We start from the raw sequence: 18,253 nt of genomic DNA, 5'->3' as shown, positions 1-18,253 counted from the left end.
TCAGACACTTAACTGAGCCACCCAGTCACCCCCAGGTAAAAATTTTAAAAACAGTTATTTGTGCTTCAAAAAAATCCTGTAATTTAAACAGAATTCATGCCATCGTCACTTTAATTTTACATAGGAGCAAATGATTGAAACTTTAGAAGATTATGTAACCTACCCAGAATGACTCATCTGATAACTTAATAATCAACGCTGAACATTGGAGTGCAGTTGGTTTACTGGGGTTAGTCCAGGTACCAATTATCCCCTGGATTCCTGCTCAGGGTGTGAGCTCACCTAGCACTTTCTCTGCTGAAAAAGGACAGTTCATTTGATACAAGCAATCTCAAGTTTTCTACTCTTTGTCCCCAAATATCTCCATATCTTTATTCATTTTTTATTTTTCTCTCACCTTTCTGTCTCCTCCTTTTTAATATCACTACCTGTGATTTTTGTAACAAACTTTCCCACTCTTTGCTTATCCTCCTCTTCCTCTTCCTAAAAGCCTTTCTCTATTTTTCTTTTTCTTTAGTCTATAAACACATTCACACACTTCCCATTATAATAAAACCTGATTGTTTTTCAAATTGCAGACCCATTTCTATTCTTTTTCTCACCATCTATTTCTAAAAGAAGGTTAACTTCCCCACATTTATTTTTATCCTGTTACAAACATAATATACATGCACAATGAAGATGATTTGGACCACACACACACTGTCTGAAATCCTACCACCCAAGGATAACCACTAACCTCTGTTAACATTGTTCTGTATCCTTCTCTCCCTCTCTCCTTCCTCACCCATCTCTCTCTCTTTCTACCCATTTTTACTTTCTTGATCTCTCTCATTTGTCTAAAACATATTGTGTATATATAATCTCATCTACTTTTGTGCTATATAGCTTTTTGAAGGTCGATTTAATACTTTAAATTAAAATGTTATTTAATTTTTATAAAAGAATGCATGTCTATGATTCAAAGGTCAATAATAGTACAAAGTTTATATTAAAAATATTTTAAAAACTACAAAACATAGTTTCTTGCCCCATTCTTCTCCACCCACAAATCTCCTTGTAGATGAACACTTGAAAAGTTTTTAAATATCCCTTAGAGCTTTAATGTTCATGTTCTAATTCATGTGCTATATTGTTCAGGGTCCCAGCAGAAAAAGAGATGATTAAAGAAGTTTAATGAAGAGATGATTTACAAAGGAGGAGGGATGGTAAAGCACCGGGACTTGTATTAGTGGAACTAATAATAGTAGGACGCCATTACCAACTTTAGGATTTAGAGGGGCAATGCCAGAGCAATGATTACCAGACAACAGTAAGAACAGTAGCTGGAGGAGAGGGCCCACCTTGCAGGATCTGTGACCATAGGTGGAGGAATGCAGACACTGCCCAGCCAAGGGTGGGCAGGTGGAAGCTGCAGGAACCAATAGTCTGCTTTCTACTGCTTCTGTCCTCCCATTTCCCCCAGTACGTCCCATTAAGCAAATCCAACTAGAAGCTAAAGATAAGGAACCCAGATGAGCAATGGTGTGAAGAGACCAGTCTCCTGAGGCACAGGTTAGAAAGGGTTACAACAGATCTGCAAGAGCACAGGGAAAATTACCAGCACTTGGCTTATGCTAATATTTTTTTGCTTTATGGATTTATGTGTTGACAACTTACTATGATAATAATTGAGCTTTTTTTCCTCACACTTGCTCACCTTCTCTGTCCATATGCCTTGTGATGTAGTACCTTGTAAATTTAACTTGGAAACAAAAATTGTAACAATATCCAGTTTTACATAATTATGGAAGCAATTATTCACTGCCAAGCCAAATAGTGTACTATGATGTTTCCTTTTTATGCCATTCCCTACCCTACTCTCTTTCCAGGAATTCATAATTGCCCCATATCTTCATTTTTTAGTTTTCTATGTGTTTGTCACTTTTTTCCCTTAGTGTTCCAAATTTTTCTTCATATGGCCAAATGCATCAGAGAATCTTCCGGTTTTATTTTCCCCCAGAATGTTCTTTTCCTTACTTCACTTTGAATGAGTTGCTTTCTTGACCCTGATGCTAGCTGTCCACCCATGACTTTTGTCCTGAGATTTATCTTTCTTTCTTCTCTTTTGCTGAATTCCACGTCTTACTCTTTCTCTTGGTTTTCTTCTTTGTTTTGTAGACTACACCATCCATGTGTTTCATGAGAGAAGGTGCAGAAAAAATAATATTTTGAGTCGTGCATTTCTGGAAATATCTTTATTTTACTTTCTCACTCAATGGGTAATATGTCTGGGGATGGAATTCTAGGTTGAAAATCATTGTCCTTCAGAATTTTACAGGCCTTGCTCCACAGCCTTTTAGCTTCCATAGTTGCTGTTCACATATCACATGCTGTTATGACTCTTGTTCCTTTGTGTGTGACCTGTATTTCCCTTCCAGATGCTTTAATATGTACTCAATCTCTGGTGTTTGGAAATTTCATGGTGAAATTTTGGGTTTTGTTCATTGTATTTGACACAAAATGAACAATCTCATCTTGTATTTCAGCTCAGCAAATTTTCAGTATAAGGTATCTTTAATAAGTTTTTCCCTCTATTTTGTTTTTTCCTCTTTTGAACTCCTGTTGTTTGGAGTCTGTATCATCTGATTCCCTAAGTTTTATTCTGCACCCTGCTCCAACCCCAACATTTAGTTCCTGAATAACTTGTAATAATTGTTTTCAAAGTTTCATGTTTTAGCTCTTATTATGGGCCAAAATATACACTTTTGTGCCCAATAACGTGCCTACTGTGCATTAAGCCAGTTCTTCTTTTCAAATACCTCTTTCATAATCAACCTTCTCAATAGATCCCAACTCTCACTATGTTGCATTGTCCCAGAGTGTTAAGATTTTAGAGGTGCCAAACAAAAAAATATTTGGGAATAATTTTTAGTTATGAAGCCTACCTTAATTAAGGTGGCATAAGAAATAGTATATTTTGGCCCAAGTTAGAATATTTTGAATTCAGGCTTTGTAGGACAAGATAATGACCACTTTTGTTTAGCAGAACTTACCTAATTATTTTCAAAGTGTATTGCTCCTGAGGGAATGACCCATAAAAGTAAAGAAAGTAAAACATCTGTGAGAAATGCCGGAGACAGACTTAATGGCAAGTATCCATGCCTAATCTCTATTTACCTGTGGAAGTACTGGAATTCAAACATGAGATGGCTGTCACAGGAAAAAGTATGAAAGTACTTATGGGAAGTGAAAAATTAAGTCAAATAGAAAGTAAATCTGATTTGGAAAATTAGTTTGACAATGAAAATTGAAATTTGCCCATTAGGTTATGTTAGATATTTTCTGTGAGTTGAACAAGCTCATAAGCCAAATCCAAGTTCTAATGGTTTGATGTATATAAGGCATGTGACAAAACAGAGAAATTTTGTTATATATGTGAAAATATGTAAAATTAGTATTTCAATTCTCCTAACCCTTTCTCAGTATATCAGATTAAGCAAGTTGCCTTTAAGTGAAAGATTCAATGGTATTATTAATAGTCTTTTGTTAAAACCTTTTTGGTTTTACTGCCCACAAACTAAATGAGGAATGATTGTAACAACTGGATAACAAATCCTTCCACAATATAATTTGTTTGATTTCAACAAAATTAAAGAATGTTCAACTAAGCTGTTAGCTGGTTATTAAAATTTCTTTTTGTGATCAATTTTTATGTGCTTTTTGGCTATAATTTGGAAATCGTTTATGGAATAAATGTTCTATTCCTATATTATTATTTATGAAAACAAGATTTTAATATATCAGTAATAACAGAGTAATAACAGTATTTTTGCTGATCACTTTAATTTTAGCTGTATGAAATATCCATCCATTAATATTTAACTGATTGAAAAATAACTCCTGCTTTTCACTGAGATGAAATTTAAATTAATGATTTTAAAAATTAGTAATTCTATCAAAATCTGCAACACAGGTTTTTTTTTTTTTTTTCATCATTTGTGTACCACTAACAACAATAAATGTTAGCACAATCCAGAAAAAAATGTTAAACGTTTGGACCTTTATAGACATGGAACATTTTTTTTCTTTTTAAATTTTATTTAAATTCTAGTTAGTTAACTTTCAGTGCAATATTGGTTTGAGTGATTCATCTCTTACATATAACACCTGGTGCTCAGTATAATAAGTGCCCTCCTTAATACCCATAATCCATCTAGCTCACCCCCCATCCACCTCTCTCCATCAACCCTCAGTTTGTTCTCTATCATGAAGAGTCTCTTATGGTTTGTTTTCCCCCTCTCTCTCTTTTTCCCATTCCCATGTGTTCATCTGTTTTGTTTCCTAAATTCCACATATGAGTGAAATAATATGGCATCTGCCTTTCTTTAACTGACTTGTACACTCTAGCTCCATCCATGTCCTTGCAAATGTTAAGATTCCAATTTTTTCATGGCTGAGTAATATTTCATTGTGTGTGTGTATACATATATATATATATATATATATGTATATATATGTATACATATATACACCACATATTCTTTATCCATTCATCAGTTGGACACTTGGGCTTTTTCCATAGACATGGGACATTTTTGAACATAAAAATTCAAATTATAGATATTTTTGTTGCAGAAACTCACAATAGAATCATCAGAGTTATTTTAAAGCATACAAATTTATTATTTGGGATGAAATTCTTTGGAGGAAATGAAGAAATATGAGAATAGAGAAGAATGCAGTAAAATTTCCAACTGTTAATATATATGTATATATATGTATGTATGTATGTATGTATATTTTAGAGAGAGAGAGGGTGTGCCTGAATGTGCATGGAGCAGAGCGGCAGAGAGAGAACCTTAAGCAGTTTCCACACTCAGCATGGAGCCCGATGCCAGGCTTGACCCCATGTCCCTGGGATAATGACCTGAGCTGAAATCAAGAGTCAGACACTCCACTGACTGAGCCACCCAGGCACCCCATATGTATGTGTATACATATATTTTAATGGTTGTGGTAACCAATTACTATGGTATTTAAATTCCATTGGATAAATAGAGGAAAGAAATTTTTTAAAAATTGTTTTTAAGTTTCTTTATACTGAGAGAGAGACAGAGAGAGCAAGTGGGGGAGGGGCAGAGAGAGAGGGAGAAAGAGAATCCCAAGCAGGCTTTGCACTGTCAGCCCAGAGCCTGATGCGGGGCTTGAACTGTGAGATCATGACTTGAGCTGAAATCAAGAGTCTGATACTTAGCCAACGGAGCCACCCAGGTACCCTAAGCAGAACAATTTTTAAATATCAATATATACTATATTTAAAAAAAATTACATCCTTTGCAGCTATTTAAACAAAACTTTTATATGTCAACTTAAAAATGTAGTAACCACTGTAGTTGTTTTCTATTTTCTCCTTTTTACTGTATTTGTTTTCAATTTTTATCCCTTTTATGAGAATGCAAGTAATTGAGGATATGGACCTTTTTTTCCAAGTTTTGTGTCTTACACAAAATTTTAACAAAGTGTCTTATTCATAGTGAGAGCTCAACTAAATATTTACTGAATAAAATTATTTTTATTTTATCAAAGGGAGTTATTTATTTCTCTTCAATTATTTTTACCTAGCCTTCAGGTTAGTTTTTCCTACCAATGATAATAGAAACAACTGCCTGGCGGAAATAAAATTTGGATTTAAAAAGTAACTCACAGGGGTGCCTGGGTGGCTCAGCCGGTTGAGTGGACTCTTGATTTCAGCTTGGGTCAGGGTCCCAGTGTTGTGGGATTGAGCCCTGCATCGGACTCCATGCTGAGTATGGACCTACTTAAGATTCTCTCTCTCTCTCTCTCTCTCTCTCTCTCTCTCTCTCTCTCTCTCTCTCTGCCTCCACCCCAGCTTGTGTGCTCTCTAAAAAACTAAAATAAAAAAATAAATAAATGAAAAAAAGTAACTCACATATTATCTTTAAAATGAGAATAGGAACAATATTGTGAGAAGGAAACAGGATATACAGAAAAACCAATATTTATTTTCTTAAATGTAGTTATTTTTAATATAAAAGGAAGCAACACTAAGCATTCAGAAATGTATTTATTGACATAAAACTCTAGTGGATATATACCCCTAACTACAACAAGTCTCTTTTCACTATGATTCTTTCTAATGTGCACCAAATTAGAAAGCAGTAAAAACACCAGCAGATGGCTGGAGTGGTCATGGATAGAATTATAAAGAAAAATATATATTCTTTTATCCTTTACTCAACACCTCTGCTTAGGACACCCATAAACACAAGATATCGCCTAATGTTGCCTTATTTCCTGCATGTGTTTGTTTTAATAAGCTAGCCAGAAGTAGCTTATGCATGCACACAGGTTTACGTGTACATACAACACTTTTGCAATTTTTGAGGTTTACCAAGAAGGTTTGGTCTTGTCCTGTGATTATAATCTTGTTGAATTACATTTAAATAGACAGCATTTTACTGTGTACTTGGTATTATCCAAGACATAATATTACAGTGACCTCTTAAAAAATAACATAACTTAGGCAAAATCAAACTTTAAAAATACAATAAAAACTCATAACCAACTTAGAAATGTTGTTTGGGTTTAGGAATTAGAATAGCCTAATATCTCCCCTAATTTTTACCATTCCCCTGTCATTGTAAGATTGTTGCTTGAAGTAAGAAAATATTATCTCGAATTTATAAAATTTCTTATATTCAAAAGATACATTTGGGGGAAACTTTAAAAAAAGAAAGGAAAAATTTGGAACTATCTTGTATATGACAAACTTTTATCTTAGCAGTATCTTTATGAATACTAATTCTAGGTAACATTTATTGAGCACCTCCTGTGTAGCAGGAACTCTACTACAATGCTCACAGCTCTCTGAGGTAGGTAATACTGCTGTGCCCATTTTACAAGAGAGGCCTCCACGTCAAGGTTCATGCATGGCAAAAGGCACAGATGGGAATATTCATACCCTGGTCTTCCTGAACTGCTTATTAGACTGTGAGCTCCTGGAGGAGGAGGCGGGCAGTGTCTTAGTGTATCTCAGCCCCATCACAGTGCTGACTGCATAGAGAAGAAAGTTAGAGAAGTCCCTTTCACTGAGGTGATGGCAGTGGGCAATAGCTAGGTGAGTGGCCAGACCAAGAATTGCAATCATGCTTCTAACAGGCTAAGAGAAAAGTCACATTTGTTAGGACGTTAGGGTATGAAAACATTTCCACAAACGTCATAGACTACTATGAAAATTAAATGTTCAAACTCATAGCTAATTCCCTTGGATTCTATCTAATTAATCAGGGCCAATTTTAGTATTTGTTATGAGGTATTCCATTGAAGGAAGACCTAGGAGTTTCTATTATGTGAAGCTAGTTCCTTTGTCCGGCTACAAAGCTTTTACTGCTCATTACTTGACATTAAGGTTTCTTTTCAACACACTTGTATCTCTGCAAGGAAAAAAATAAGGAAGGGAAACATTGTAAATTACTTCAGTTTCTCTGAGGCAGAAAACTTCAGGCTCTGAATTTCTGGTGTTTATGTGTCAGTTGAAATAACCAATTAGAAGTTAAAAGTGATCTTTTGGGGGGCGCCTGGGTGGCTCAGTTGGTTAAGCGGCCAACTTCGCTCAGGTCATGATCTCGTGGTCCGTGAGTTCGAGCCCCGCGTCGGGCTCTGTGCTGACAGCTCAGAGCCTGGAGCCTGTTTCAGATTCTGTGTCTCCCTCTCTCTGACCCTCCCCGTTCATGCTCTGTCTCTCTCTGTCTCAAAAATAAGTAAACGTTAAAAAAAAAAAAATTTAAAAAAAAAAGTGATCTTTTGGGTTCTTCATTTAAACTTAACTTTTCTTAGTAAATGAGATCAGGAATAGCAATTTGATTAAATCACACTCATCACCTAGAAAAATGTTAAATTTCTTTATCAGTGTAACTTTGGGCTTCTCAAAGACCACCAACAAGAGGACAGACAAGAGCCACACAAGAGCCATTCCCCTGATCCTGCCCTGTTCAGAGTCCCGATATTTTTACCTAGATTCACAAGTTAGTACAAAAATCTTCTGAAATATTTAAGCTCTCTTTAACTGTATCCTGAAGTCTTAAGTAAAAATAATTTATTCCAAATTGGTCCAAAGGGAATAAAAAGCAAAGTGAAAAGAAATAATTTTATGTTGTTTGGACTGCCAAATTATGTAAAAAGTAAACAACTTAGGGAAAAAAACCAAAACCAAAAAACTAGTGTTCTGCATTTTTTTTCCCTCCACTCATAAAAAGTACTTTAAAAAAGTGCCTTTCTTTTAAGCACATTAAAGCAAACATTGAAAGGATTGACTCAGTACTCCACTTTGTGGGGAAAACAGCCTGGAGATATTTTAGCTGCCTGCTAAGCCTTTGGTATCCATCAGAACTGTATTTCCATAGTTGTAAAACTGACTGTAAGGGAAAGTCTGTTTAATCATCTGTGTATTTCCAATTTGCCTACATAGGTAAAAGCACTTAGGACAGTGCCTGGCACATAGATAGTACATAGTAAATGTTAGCAATAGCAATAGAATAGCTGAGATAGCATCCATAGATTGCCATGACAAAGAAACATCAAAAGGGATGATCATCTAACCAGAAATGTAAATAGGGACTTTGATGAAGTCTGAAACTGAACATTCAGGAAGTTTCAGAAGCCCCCATTCAGGAATCCTCCAACCTCCTCTTTCACCTTGTCTTGAAACATAATTCAGAAAATCCTTTTTAACAAACAGAGCAAACCTTTATTTCAAATTTCCCTTAGGCTGCTGTAACTTATTTAGCATTTGAGGAGATACAAAAATGCCCAACTTAATCACTATTTGGATGTATTTTATAAAAACACAGCTCAGAAAACCAGGCTGTGTTCAATATTAAAAGCAAACCAAAATATAGCTCCAAGGATTGAACCAGCAAAGAATTAACATAGTTTATAATAGTAATATTAACTGATAACCCAGGCTACATGACCAATAAACTCTTTTCAAGTGTTTAATCTTACAAAAAATCAAGCCAAGGAACTAATGTTTTTCCCTGAGTTCTGAAAGATTTGGTAAGCCTACCAAAAATAAAAGTTTTTCTTTACGCACATATCTTAATATATTCACAAACCATTCCACATGACAAAACAGACAAAATAAAACATTAAACAATATAAATTCAATACACAAGAAAAAAAGCTGAGTGGGAGAAAAGGAAAAGTTATCAATTTTAACACGGACCTTATTGCCACTAGCCAAATCTTTAGTATGAGGTCCATAGGTAAGAAAATTCCAACATAATCATATGCAAATATGTAAATTAGTTGCATCTTCAGGTTTCTAGCTACACACTTAATGAAGCATTAAAGTGATATATTGAAACAGCTTTCATTTCAGGAGAACCTTGTTATAAAAAAATAGAACAGGGGAATACCTGAGTGGCTAAGTCAGTTAAGCATCCAACTCTTGATTTTGGCTCACGTCACAATTTCACAGTTGTGAGATTGAGCCCCACGCTGGGCTCCGTGCTGAGTGCGGAGCCTGCTTAAGATTCTCTCTCTTTCTTCCCCTACCCATCACCCCCTCTTAAAAAAAAAAAAAGAGTAGAGCTAGCAACATTAGAATGTACTTGCCCTTTGGGAGAGCAAAATGAGCTAGACTTTTGGTTTACTTAATTACAGAGTCTTACTATCAAAAATAGATGCTCTAACTTAAAAAAAAATACGTTTTTTGGTAATATTTGATGACATTACTGAGAAGAACCCAGAAACGTTCTCTAAAAAAGAAAACAACCCTTCAAGATGTAGATATAACATTCTCAAAGAACTGTCATTTAAAAACACACAACCTCCTTTCTATTCCTTTTCATGTCCCAAATCAGATAATCTTTACACAGTCTCTGAGGCTCCAAGGAATTCCATTTCCACGGCGGCTTTGGGCGCTTGGGCTGAGCCACTCTTCTTTCGGAATTCTGCCGCGATTTCCTCAAAGGACTTTCCTTTGGTTTCCGGAACTTTGAAAAATGTAAACAGAGTAAAGGCCAGGACCACTCCAGCGAAGAGGAAAAACACATAAGGTCCACAGAACTTCTGCACAGAGAACAAATAGAGTTCCAGTTAGCCGTTGTTCTACTCCACTGTTCAGCAAATCTGCACAATATTAGGCTGCTTACCGCAACGTACTGGAAACACAGAGCTACAATGAAATTGCAGGTCCAGTTGCTGAATGCAGCTATTGCTAAAGCAGCAGGCCGCGGTCCTTGACTAAAGAACTCCGCCACCATGAACCAGGGGATGGGGCCTGGCCCAATTTCAAAGAAACTGACAAAGAGGAAGATGGCTACCATGCTCACGTAACTCATCCAAGCCAACTTATTCTGAGGAATAAACAAAAACAACAAAAAGAGTGGAACTGGGATTATTGGCAGCTTCTTCCTTTAAGTAGGCTCTCATTGAGTTCAGAGGTGACATAGCTCTCTTCTAGATATGTTTATGTGCAAATAACTACAAATTATTCTAGTCTGACACAAGTTTATTCTAGTCTGAGTCGTGCTTAAATCTTTTGAACTCTGTTATAGGAAATCCTCGGGATTAGGACTCTATATGACTCTCAGTCACTCTTTTCCTGTGAAAGAGGCAAGGCAAGAATCTATTGACCTTCTCTCCTATTCATATCAATGTTGCCAGATGGAGTGCATTACCCTCCATGAAGTGGTGGATGAGTGTGCTAGGTTGGAGAGGTCCTGGGACTTGCCCTAGGTCACACAGGTAGCCAAATGGCAGAGCCAGTGTTAGAACCCGATTGGGGCTGACCCCAGAGACTATGCTCTGACCATTTTGCGACACTGCCTCCCTTGGTAACAAGTGCAATAATAAATTGCAAGTAATGTGATGTTGAAGTCTTTAAACCTAAAACACTAGTTCCCTTTTTCTTTACATTCCTCCTTTGCATTATATGCTGTTCCTCTGGCTTTATCTCCTAAGTCAATCTCAAATGTTTTGACATGCAAAACACTTTGACCTGGAGCATAGAAGTGCTATCATATGGTAACCAAAAATCTCAGGACCAAAATCTACACTTACCAGTAGTATAAGTCCCACGGACATGAAGATAGCACAGACAAACATCCCACTCATTCCTATTAGAAACAGAGAGCGTCGCCCTGCCTTCTCCACAAGGAATACCTAGGAAGGTTTCAAAACATACTGAATTAAATGGTTTTTATGGCCAAAGAGGTCGTTTTAATTTATACAGCTGGAAACAGGCAGTTCTGTAATCCCATTTTTACAGATGTGGAACTGAGTGGGGGTAGTGACTCTTGCCTGAGGTGGCAGAACTGGTCTCAGTGAGCAGAAGTAATTAACAGATACCAGCTTCACTCAGTCACATTGCTTTCAACAGGCAATTCTGGAGAAAGAGCCATGGCCTTACCATCACTCTACAATTATCACTTGAGTACAGTATTAAGAGGCTGTACCTCTCGGATCTCTTCCAGTAGATTTCTTATACATTTAAAATGACTCTACATAAAAAATGACATTAACTTATCTTTTGATAATTATCCTGTTACAAGTACAAGGTTTTGTGCACTGCAGACACCTGAAATCATGTAACTGTTGGGTTGCCAACCATTCTTATCCAACTTTCTCACTGCTAATAAAGTCAAATTATGGCCATTCACGTGGCAACTCACAGAATTTGATCACTTTACCAATTAGTCAGATCTGCATTTTTCTGGTGTCCCTAAATATATTTGGTGCTGGAAGTGAATTATCTATTTGAAAAGATAAGACTTCAAAGCAAAAGCTTTAAGTGCTTTCTTATCCTAATTCAGGAGATGTGTCATTGATACCTTTGGGTCTGTGGACCTTTGCAATTAATGGTTAAGATTTACAATTAGCCAAGACCAATATTTGTTAAATAGACTCTTCTTCTTGGAATACTGCCAAGGTTGGTGAATCACACACAAAAAACTATGCCATAATTTCTCACTTCGATGACTAAATTGGCTCAGCTCATAAATCTATCAGGAAATCTATAGCAATCCAATACCCTTGAGCTCTGGCTCTGAAAATATCTGAGAAACATTTGTTTTCATCTATAGCAAAAACCCCTTTCATTTCAGAGGCATTGCATCTTCAGGTTTCAAATCACTTCAGGGTGATGAGCAAAGAGCCCACGTTTACTGTTGAAAAGGTAATAGGAGAAACAAATCTTTTCCAAGTTCATAACATTTCTCTGTGTAATTTGATTCTGTCAGTATGACTTTCCAAGTTGACTTGATGACACCATGTCAAAGCTATCAAGAAAATAGAAGCATTTCTTCAAGAATGAGGGCTTTTACTATGTTTCTGCTGTTTCTGAACAATTATTACTAATAGGATAATAAATTCTAAAACCACATGCCTTGGAAACTGAGTTGGACTCATTTCTTGAGGCTAGGTGAGCACTTGGGGAGGAGTGTGGCCCAGGGTGAGACTTGGTCAGGGGTTAGAGATGTTTGCCTAACCAGAACCCTTGTCTTTGCCCAAGACAATGTGTGTCACACAGGTTCTGGATGCCTCCTTGGAGTTTAGTAGCCACTGCTTCTCCTCTAGATCCATCTGTCTCCCCATTCCCTCCCCAATTCTTCCTGTTTTGTTTTCTCTCAACATTATAGGCCCTCTTCTCCCGGCCCATTAGTGTGGAAGAAAATATGGAATGTGGAAGCATAATTCAGCATGGGGTTAGGAAAATCTTTCTTTTCCCAAATACTCATTCAAGAGAAAAAAATTGTTTGATTATGTCCCTTCCAAGTCAATGAAACATTAATATCCTATCAGTGCATATTCCTACGTGCATATCTGTATTTGAAAGGATACACATTGGTTAATTTGGGGGAGAGGAATTGGGTGACTTAGGGACTATCCTTTTTGTACTTTTTCTGCCTTAAAACAACTTTCCAAAAATACATGTAATTAAAAAATTTAGCCCTGGAGGGTTAATTAGGTAGCTGATTAGAGCTTATTTTTAAAATTATGTCACTAATCTGTTCAAAATCTTTCACAGAATAAAAGGATAAACTCTCAGAGGGTATATTCAGAATAGTCAGGATACTTTTCAAGGCAACAAGCAACTCCTCCTATTCCAAGTGGATTGGTGGGGAGGGGGGACAAAAATGAAATTCTGCAGCAGTTTCCTTTTTAGGCATTTAGAGTTTTGGTTACTCAATTTTGACAACCTGATGCTTTACATAGCAAATCCTGTTACATATAAAATGGTTTAAGCATAATCTCTATATTAAAAAAAATATTTTGAAGTGGGGCTTGTAACAAACATAGCTCAGGAGACAGAAGAATGTGAGTAGTCCCTTGGATCACATCCCAGTAGGAGACCTTCATCGATTTCAAGTGGCCTTTTGGCTTGAACAGGCATTATCATGAAAGGCATGTCTACAGAACTGCTGGTATTCCCTTGTTATCTGTTCTCTTTCCTCTTTCCAAGGTCCAGCACTGTTTAATGTAGTCTGGACAAATCTGTTTTTTGATCTAGGTAACCGGGCTGTAATTTATTGACCATTCTAAGGTAATAGTTAAAAGTCCATGAGCAGAGAAAGAAAAACAACTGACTAAAGTATATTGAGTACAGACAGCATTGTGACCAACATTGAAAAGCATGAACTTTTTGAATATCCTGCATTTGAAGATAAAAATAAGCCCAATTGTCCTCATCTTAGAATGAATTACATGAGTTGGGAAGTTTGGGGAGTTTTTTGTTGTTTGTTTACATTAATTCTTCAATTGTTTATGTTAAATATCATTGTCAAGATATTGAATCAGTCCTTATATAAGGTACTTGGTCTTAAGTGGACTATATCACTTTTTCCCCTTGTCAGAAAAAAATAATAATAACATTTCAAAAATAGTGACATTTCAAGTTATACCACTTCTACTTTGTCTCTCATAATATCACAGACTTTTATGCATCACCTCATCACCGGAAGTTATGGCCTTGTGAGCTCTCTGGAAACTCTGCCCAATAGCCAAATATCGTAGGAATTTGCTGAGGCTGTTTAATTCTGTTACAGACAGATATATCTATTGCAGAAGACCTTTTTTTTTTTTTTTTTTTTTTTTTTTTAAGTATTTTCCCCAGGGCATCAGGATAAAAGAAAGAATTTCAACCACGGAAAGAGAGGAGCCCAGGTAAAAGACCCGATATTGATAGAAATGACAGACTGTCACCAATCCCGATAGATTTAAGTACAGAGCAAAGGAGGACTCCAGGTGTTTTTACAAGGAGGAAGTCCTCTGTCCCCCAAGTGAGTTATTAATTCACAAATGAGTGACTAACTGGCATCCCTACTCTGGGGATAACCAGTGATCCACGTGCTCGGTTATACTTGGTGGGTCATTATTTGCAGAAAGGACTCTTCTTGTGACTCACTTGGTTCTCTACATCTATAGAACAATAAGTGATTGGTCACTTTTGGATTACAAGGTTCTCCCCTCTCCCATTTCTGAACTGAGAAACAAGCAGCATACTTATCTAGGGTATGAACTCACAGAGAGAGCAGTGAAAACCATGTTGACGGCACCAACTCCAATGGTTGCATAAACAGGTTGGCTGATTCCAGCAGTCTGAAAAATGCTGGTTGAGTAGTAAAAGATCTGTAAAGTAATAACAGTTTAGCCTTAATCAAGAATCCTGGCACTAATGGCTTGAAAGCAAGAAATATTTTAAGTTGTTTAGTTTTAGTTGTTTCTATGGAACCATGGTCCCTACAATGCCCTAAAGATTTTGTCTGTCCTCTCCTTCTGGGCGATGAGAAGCCACTATCAATCTTTAGTATTTAAAACTCCTGATTGCGATAAGAAGCCGCTATCAATCTTTAGTATTTAAAACTCCTGATTGCTTAAAGTTCTCTTTAAATTTAGCTGAAAACTCTGAATCTGCATTTTCTTTTTATATGTACTTAAAATTTTAAACTTTTTGTTAAGGTATAAAATACATACAAAAAATGTACACATAGCATAAGTATACAGATCAATTAATTTTCACAAACTGAACACACCTGTGTAAGCAGCACACAGATAAAGATATAAATCATGTCTAGTCCTCCAGAAGCTCCCAGAATGTCCCCCTATTCTCCCAAGGAAATGCTTCAACTTCTAACATCATGATAAATTTCACCTAGTCTTGTACTTGCCATAACTGGAATCACACTGTGTGAATTATTTGTTATCTGGCTTCAACATTACCTTTGTGAGGATCATCCATATGGTTATGTGTGCTTGTACAGTGTTGATTATCATTGCTTACTATTTTGTTGTATTAATATACCACTATTTATTACCCAGTCTACTACTGATGGGTATTTAGGTAGTTGTCATTGGCGATTACGAAGGGTGCTGTTGTGAACGTTCTAGTATAATCCTTTTGGTGAAAGACGTACATATTTATGCCTGGGGATAGAATTGCTGGACCGTAGTGTATGCATGTGCTCACCTTTACAGATACTGGCAAACAGTTTTCCAACTGACACTCTCACCCATGTGTGTAAGAATTCTGGTTGCTACCACGTTTAATCCAACATTTTTCACTAATCCTCAGTGGACATGGAGAAATCTTCACAATCTCTCTAATAGCCTTTCTTATTAATTATGTTTTTATGTTTATAGTGGTCTTGTTTAGGCCATTCTGTCATTCTGTCATCCTCTTTCACTGCTTCCCTGGTTAACCTGTCCTGCTGGCTGGCACCTCTTCTGCAGGTGGGGCTGATAGAGGAGAACTGTACCCACTGTGTTCAGTGAGGAGCAGCTTACAGCACACTAGACACTATCCCACATTTGTAGGCTGCCCAACAGCTTCGGCTCACATTTCCTGGATGCCTCTAAGTCAGGCATGGGGATAGTAACTAAAGCAGGAAGGTTTGGAGAGATTAAGTATTGCGCCTCTGGATATATACAGGCAGAACTGAGAGAAAGCCTACAAAATTGGTCTCCAAACCCCAAAGGTTTATGGAGTATTAGATTAAAATGAACATCACTGACCCCTTAAAGGAGAACAGAGATGACAGAAGAGCAGTATTCAGCTTGTTGAGTGAGGTTCAGGCCTCCTTTTCTTCAACTGATGAGAATTACTATCTTTCCTTCTTCCAAGGATCTGCCCATCCATCGGTCACCCTCAAAGTGTCCCCTGTGGATCTGTGATTGGCTCATTAAAAAGGAAACCCAAACAGCATTTTTAAAAGCAATAAAAGGGGTAAGTGATTTTCTGTATCTCGTTTTTTTTTTTTTTTAATTTTTTTTTTAACATTTATTTATTTTTGAGACAGAGAGAGACAGAGCATGAACGGGGGAGGGTCAGAGAGAGAGGGAAACACAGAATCCGAAACAGGCTCCAGGCTCTCAGCAGGTCAGCACAGAGCCCGACGCGGGGCTCGAACTCACAGACCGCGAGATCATGACCTGAGCCGAAGTCGGCCGCCCAACCGACTGAGCCACCCAGGCGCCCCTGTATCTCGTTTTTTTAACAAATGCTTAATTATTTTCTTCTAGTAGTTAATTGCCAGTAGAATAATTTTAGTTTGCATAATGCAATGATTTCAGTTCAAAACCTAAAAGCTAGCTAGTTTAATATTCAGTATGTTTTTCAATCATGTCTTATCTACTACCCTCACTCACCCATATCATATCAGTTCACTCTATTGTTTATTTTGTATGCTGTCTCGATAAATAGAGTGAAAGTTTCTTGGATGGCAGGAAATTTCTTTGCACCTGGCTACCTGGTATACTTCATTTAAATAGATAAAGGGAACCACGGACTCCTTTTTCCTAAGCCATCAGAAATCCTAAATTTGGTTCTCAAGTCTAGAAGCCCCTTGTAATTCAGGTGTTTTTTTTTTTTTTCCTCACAATTATTCTCCTTTTCCCTCTTTTGTATTAATTGTGAATTTTGCCTTTAACCTTCCATCTTAGTGGACACACAGAACCAGTGATTGTCGTTGACGTTTAAAAAAGTTCTATGCCAATTTTAGAAAGCAGATGAAGCGAAACAAAGAAAATTAATGCTCACTCAGTATATGTTTATTGTAGTGAAACATGTGATGTCAACATTTTAAAATGTCTTTTAGCTATTTAAATTTACATCCTTTTCTTTCCCTATTTCATTCAATTTGCTCTTAGAGTTAGGGGGTATTCTAAAACTTACCGCATTGATTCCAGAAAATTGCTGGGCCATGTGCAGCATCAGTGCCACTATAATAGACTGTCGGTAGCTGGAATTGGTGAAGAGCTGAATTATGGAGACTTTTTGTTCACTTGATGCTTCTTCCTTTTCTTTTCTCATCTCCGTGATGTCTTTGGTGACATCATCACTTCCTCTGAGTCTTTTCAAGCCTGTCCCCCCAAATGATCAGGTTGACACAACTCAGGTCAAAACAAAAGTAAATTTACTTTTATTATGTTTTTGAAAGAGTTACAGATCTGCATAGCTCTTTCTATTGCTTTACAGCATGGGTGTTGGAAAGTCTTTTTGTTAAATTAAATCCTGTTTTAAAATTTTTAAAAGCACATTTGGTTTTATCTAATGACAAAGAAAACTATGATCTTTATTATCATAGCAGCGTAATGCAAGTAAAGGTCTTTTAGAAACCTCTGGTTGAGTCCAATACCCTGCATGTGGGTTTCCCATTTGGGCTCGAGTGTTTATGGGTTTGAAATGGCATGCATGAGTCATATTGAGGTGATCTTTCACATTGTTCTTACATGTAATCACTGACTTCATTTGGAAAGCTCTGGTACCAATTTGATCAGTAAACATTCATGCTCACTGCTTTTCATTATCTGCTAGTTCCAAAACAATAGGAAGGGAAAAAAAAAAACCCCACCCACAGACTTACTTTTCTTTGCTTTGACTTCCTCATCCAACTTGATGTAAAGGTATCTGGGGCTTTCAGGACAGAAGAGGAGCAGCAGAGACTGGAGGATGGCTGGCAGAGCAGACAAACCAAGCAGGATATGCCACTGCTCATGACTGCCCAAGATGAAGTTGAGGCCGACAATCTGAAGAGGCAGGGAGGAAACATAGCAGGTGCACAACATGTTGGGTCTGCTTTCTGCAACTATTTGTTGAAAAAGCACATTGTTTAATAGTATTCCCTGGTGGGGAACCTGGGTGGCTCAGTTCGTGAAGCATCTGACTTGGGCTCAGGTCACGATCTCATGGTTTGTGGGTTCGAGGCCGTGTCGGGCTCTGTGCTGACAGCTCAGAGCCTGGAGCCTGCTT

General features: G+C 37.1%; 1 protein-coding gene and 1 long non-coding RNA gene across 2 annotated transcripts in view; one reads left to right on the top strand and one right to left on the bottom strand.

The window, feature by feature from the left end:
* On the top strand, window positions 1-18,058 carry LOC122230657. Its single transcript, XR_006207686.1, has 3 exons — window positions 1-35; window positions 16,127-16,228; window positions 17,925-18,058. It is a non-coding gene; the product is annotated as an uncharacterized LOC122230657 (long non-coding RNA).
* The window catches only part of SLC2A2 (solute carrier family 2 member 2), a 30,687-nt gene continuing 22,307 nt past the window's right edge, over window positions 9,874-18,253 (bottom strand). The window contains exons 6-11 of the mRNA XM_007077081.3: window positions 17,868-18,030; window positions 17,177-17,364; window positions 14,530-14,634; window positions 11,068-11,169; window positions 10,158-10,361; window positions 9,874-10,074 (exon numbers count right to left, since the gene is read on the bottom strand). Coding sequence (XP_007077143.1) covers window positions 9,874-10,074; window positions 10,158-10,361; window positions 11,068-11,169; window positions 14,530-14,634; window positions 17,177-17,364; window positions 17,868-18,030 — 963 coding nt within the window. The remainder of the gene's footprint in view (window positions 10,075-10,157; window positions 10,362-11,067; window positions 11,170-14,529; window positions 14,635-17,176; window positions 17,365-17,867; window positions 18,031-18,253) is intronic.

Source organism: Panthera tigris, chromosome C2, assembly GCF_018350195.1.
Source record: "Panthera tigris isolate Pti1 chromosome C2, P.tigris_Pti1_mat1.1, whole genome shotgun sequence".
In the NCBI taxonomy this organism is placed as follows: domain Eukaryota; kingdom Metazoa; phylum Chordata; class Mammalia; order Carnivora; family Felidae; genus Panthera; species Panthera tigris.
The sequence above is the reverse complement of the archived record's forward strand: the minus strand, read 5'-3'. Positions and strand labels throughout refer to the sequence as shown.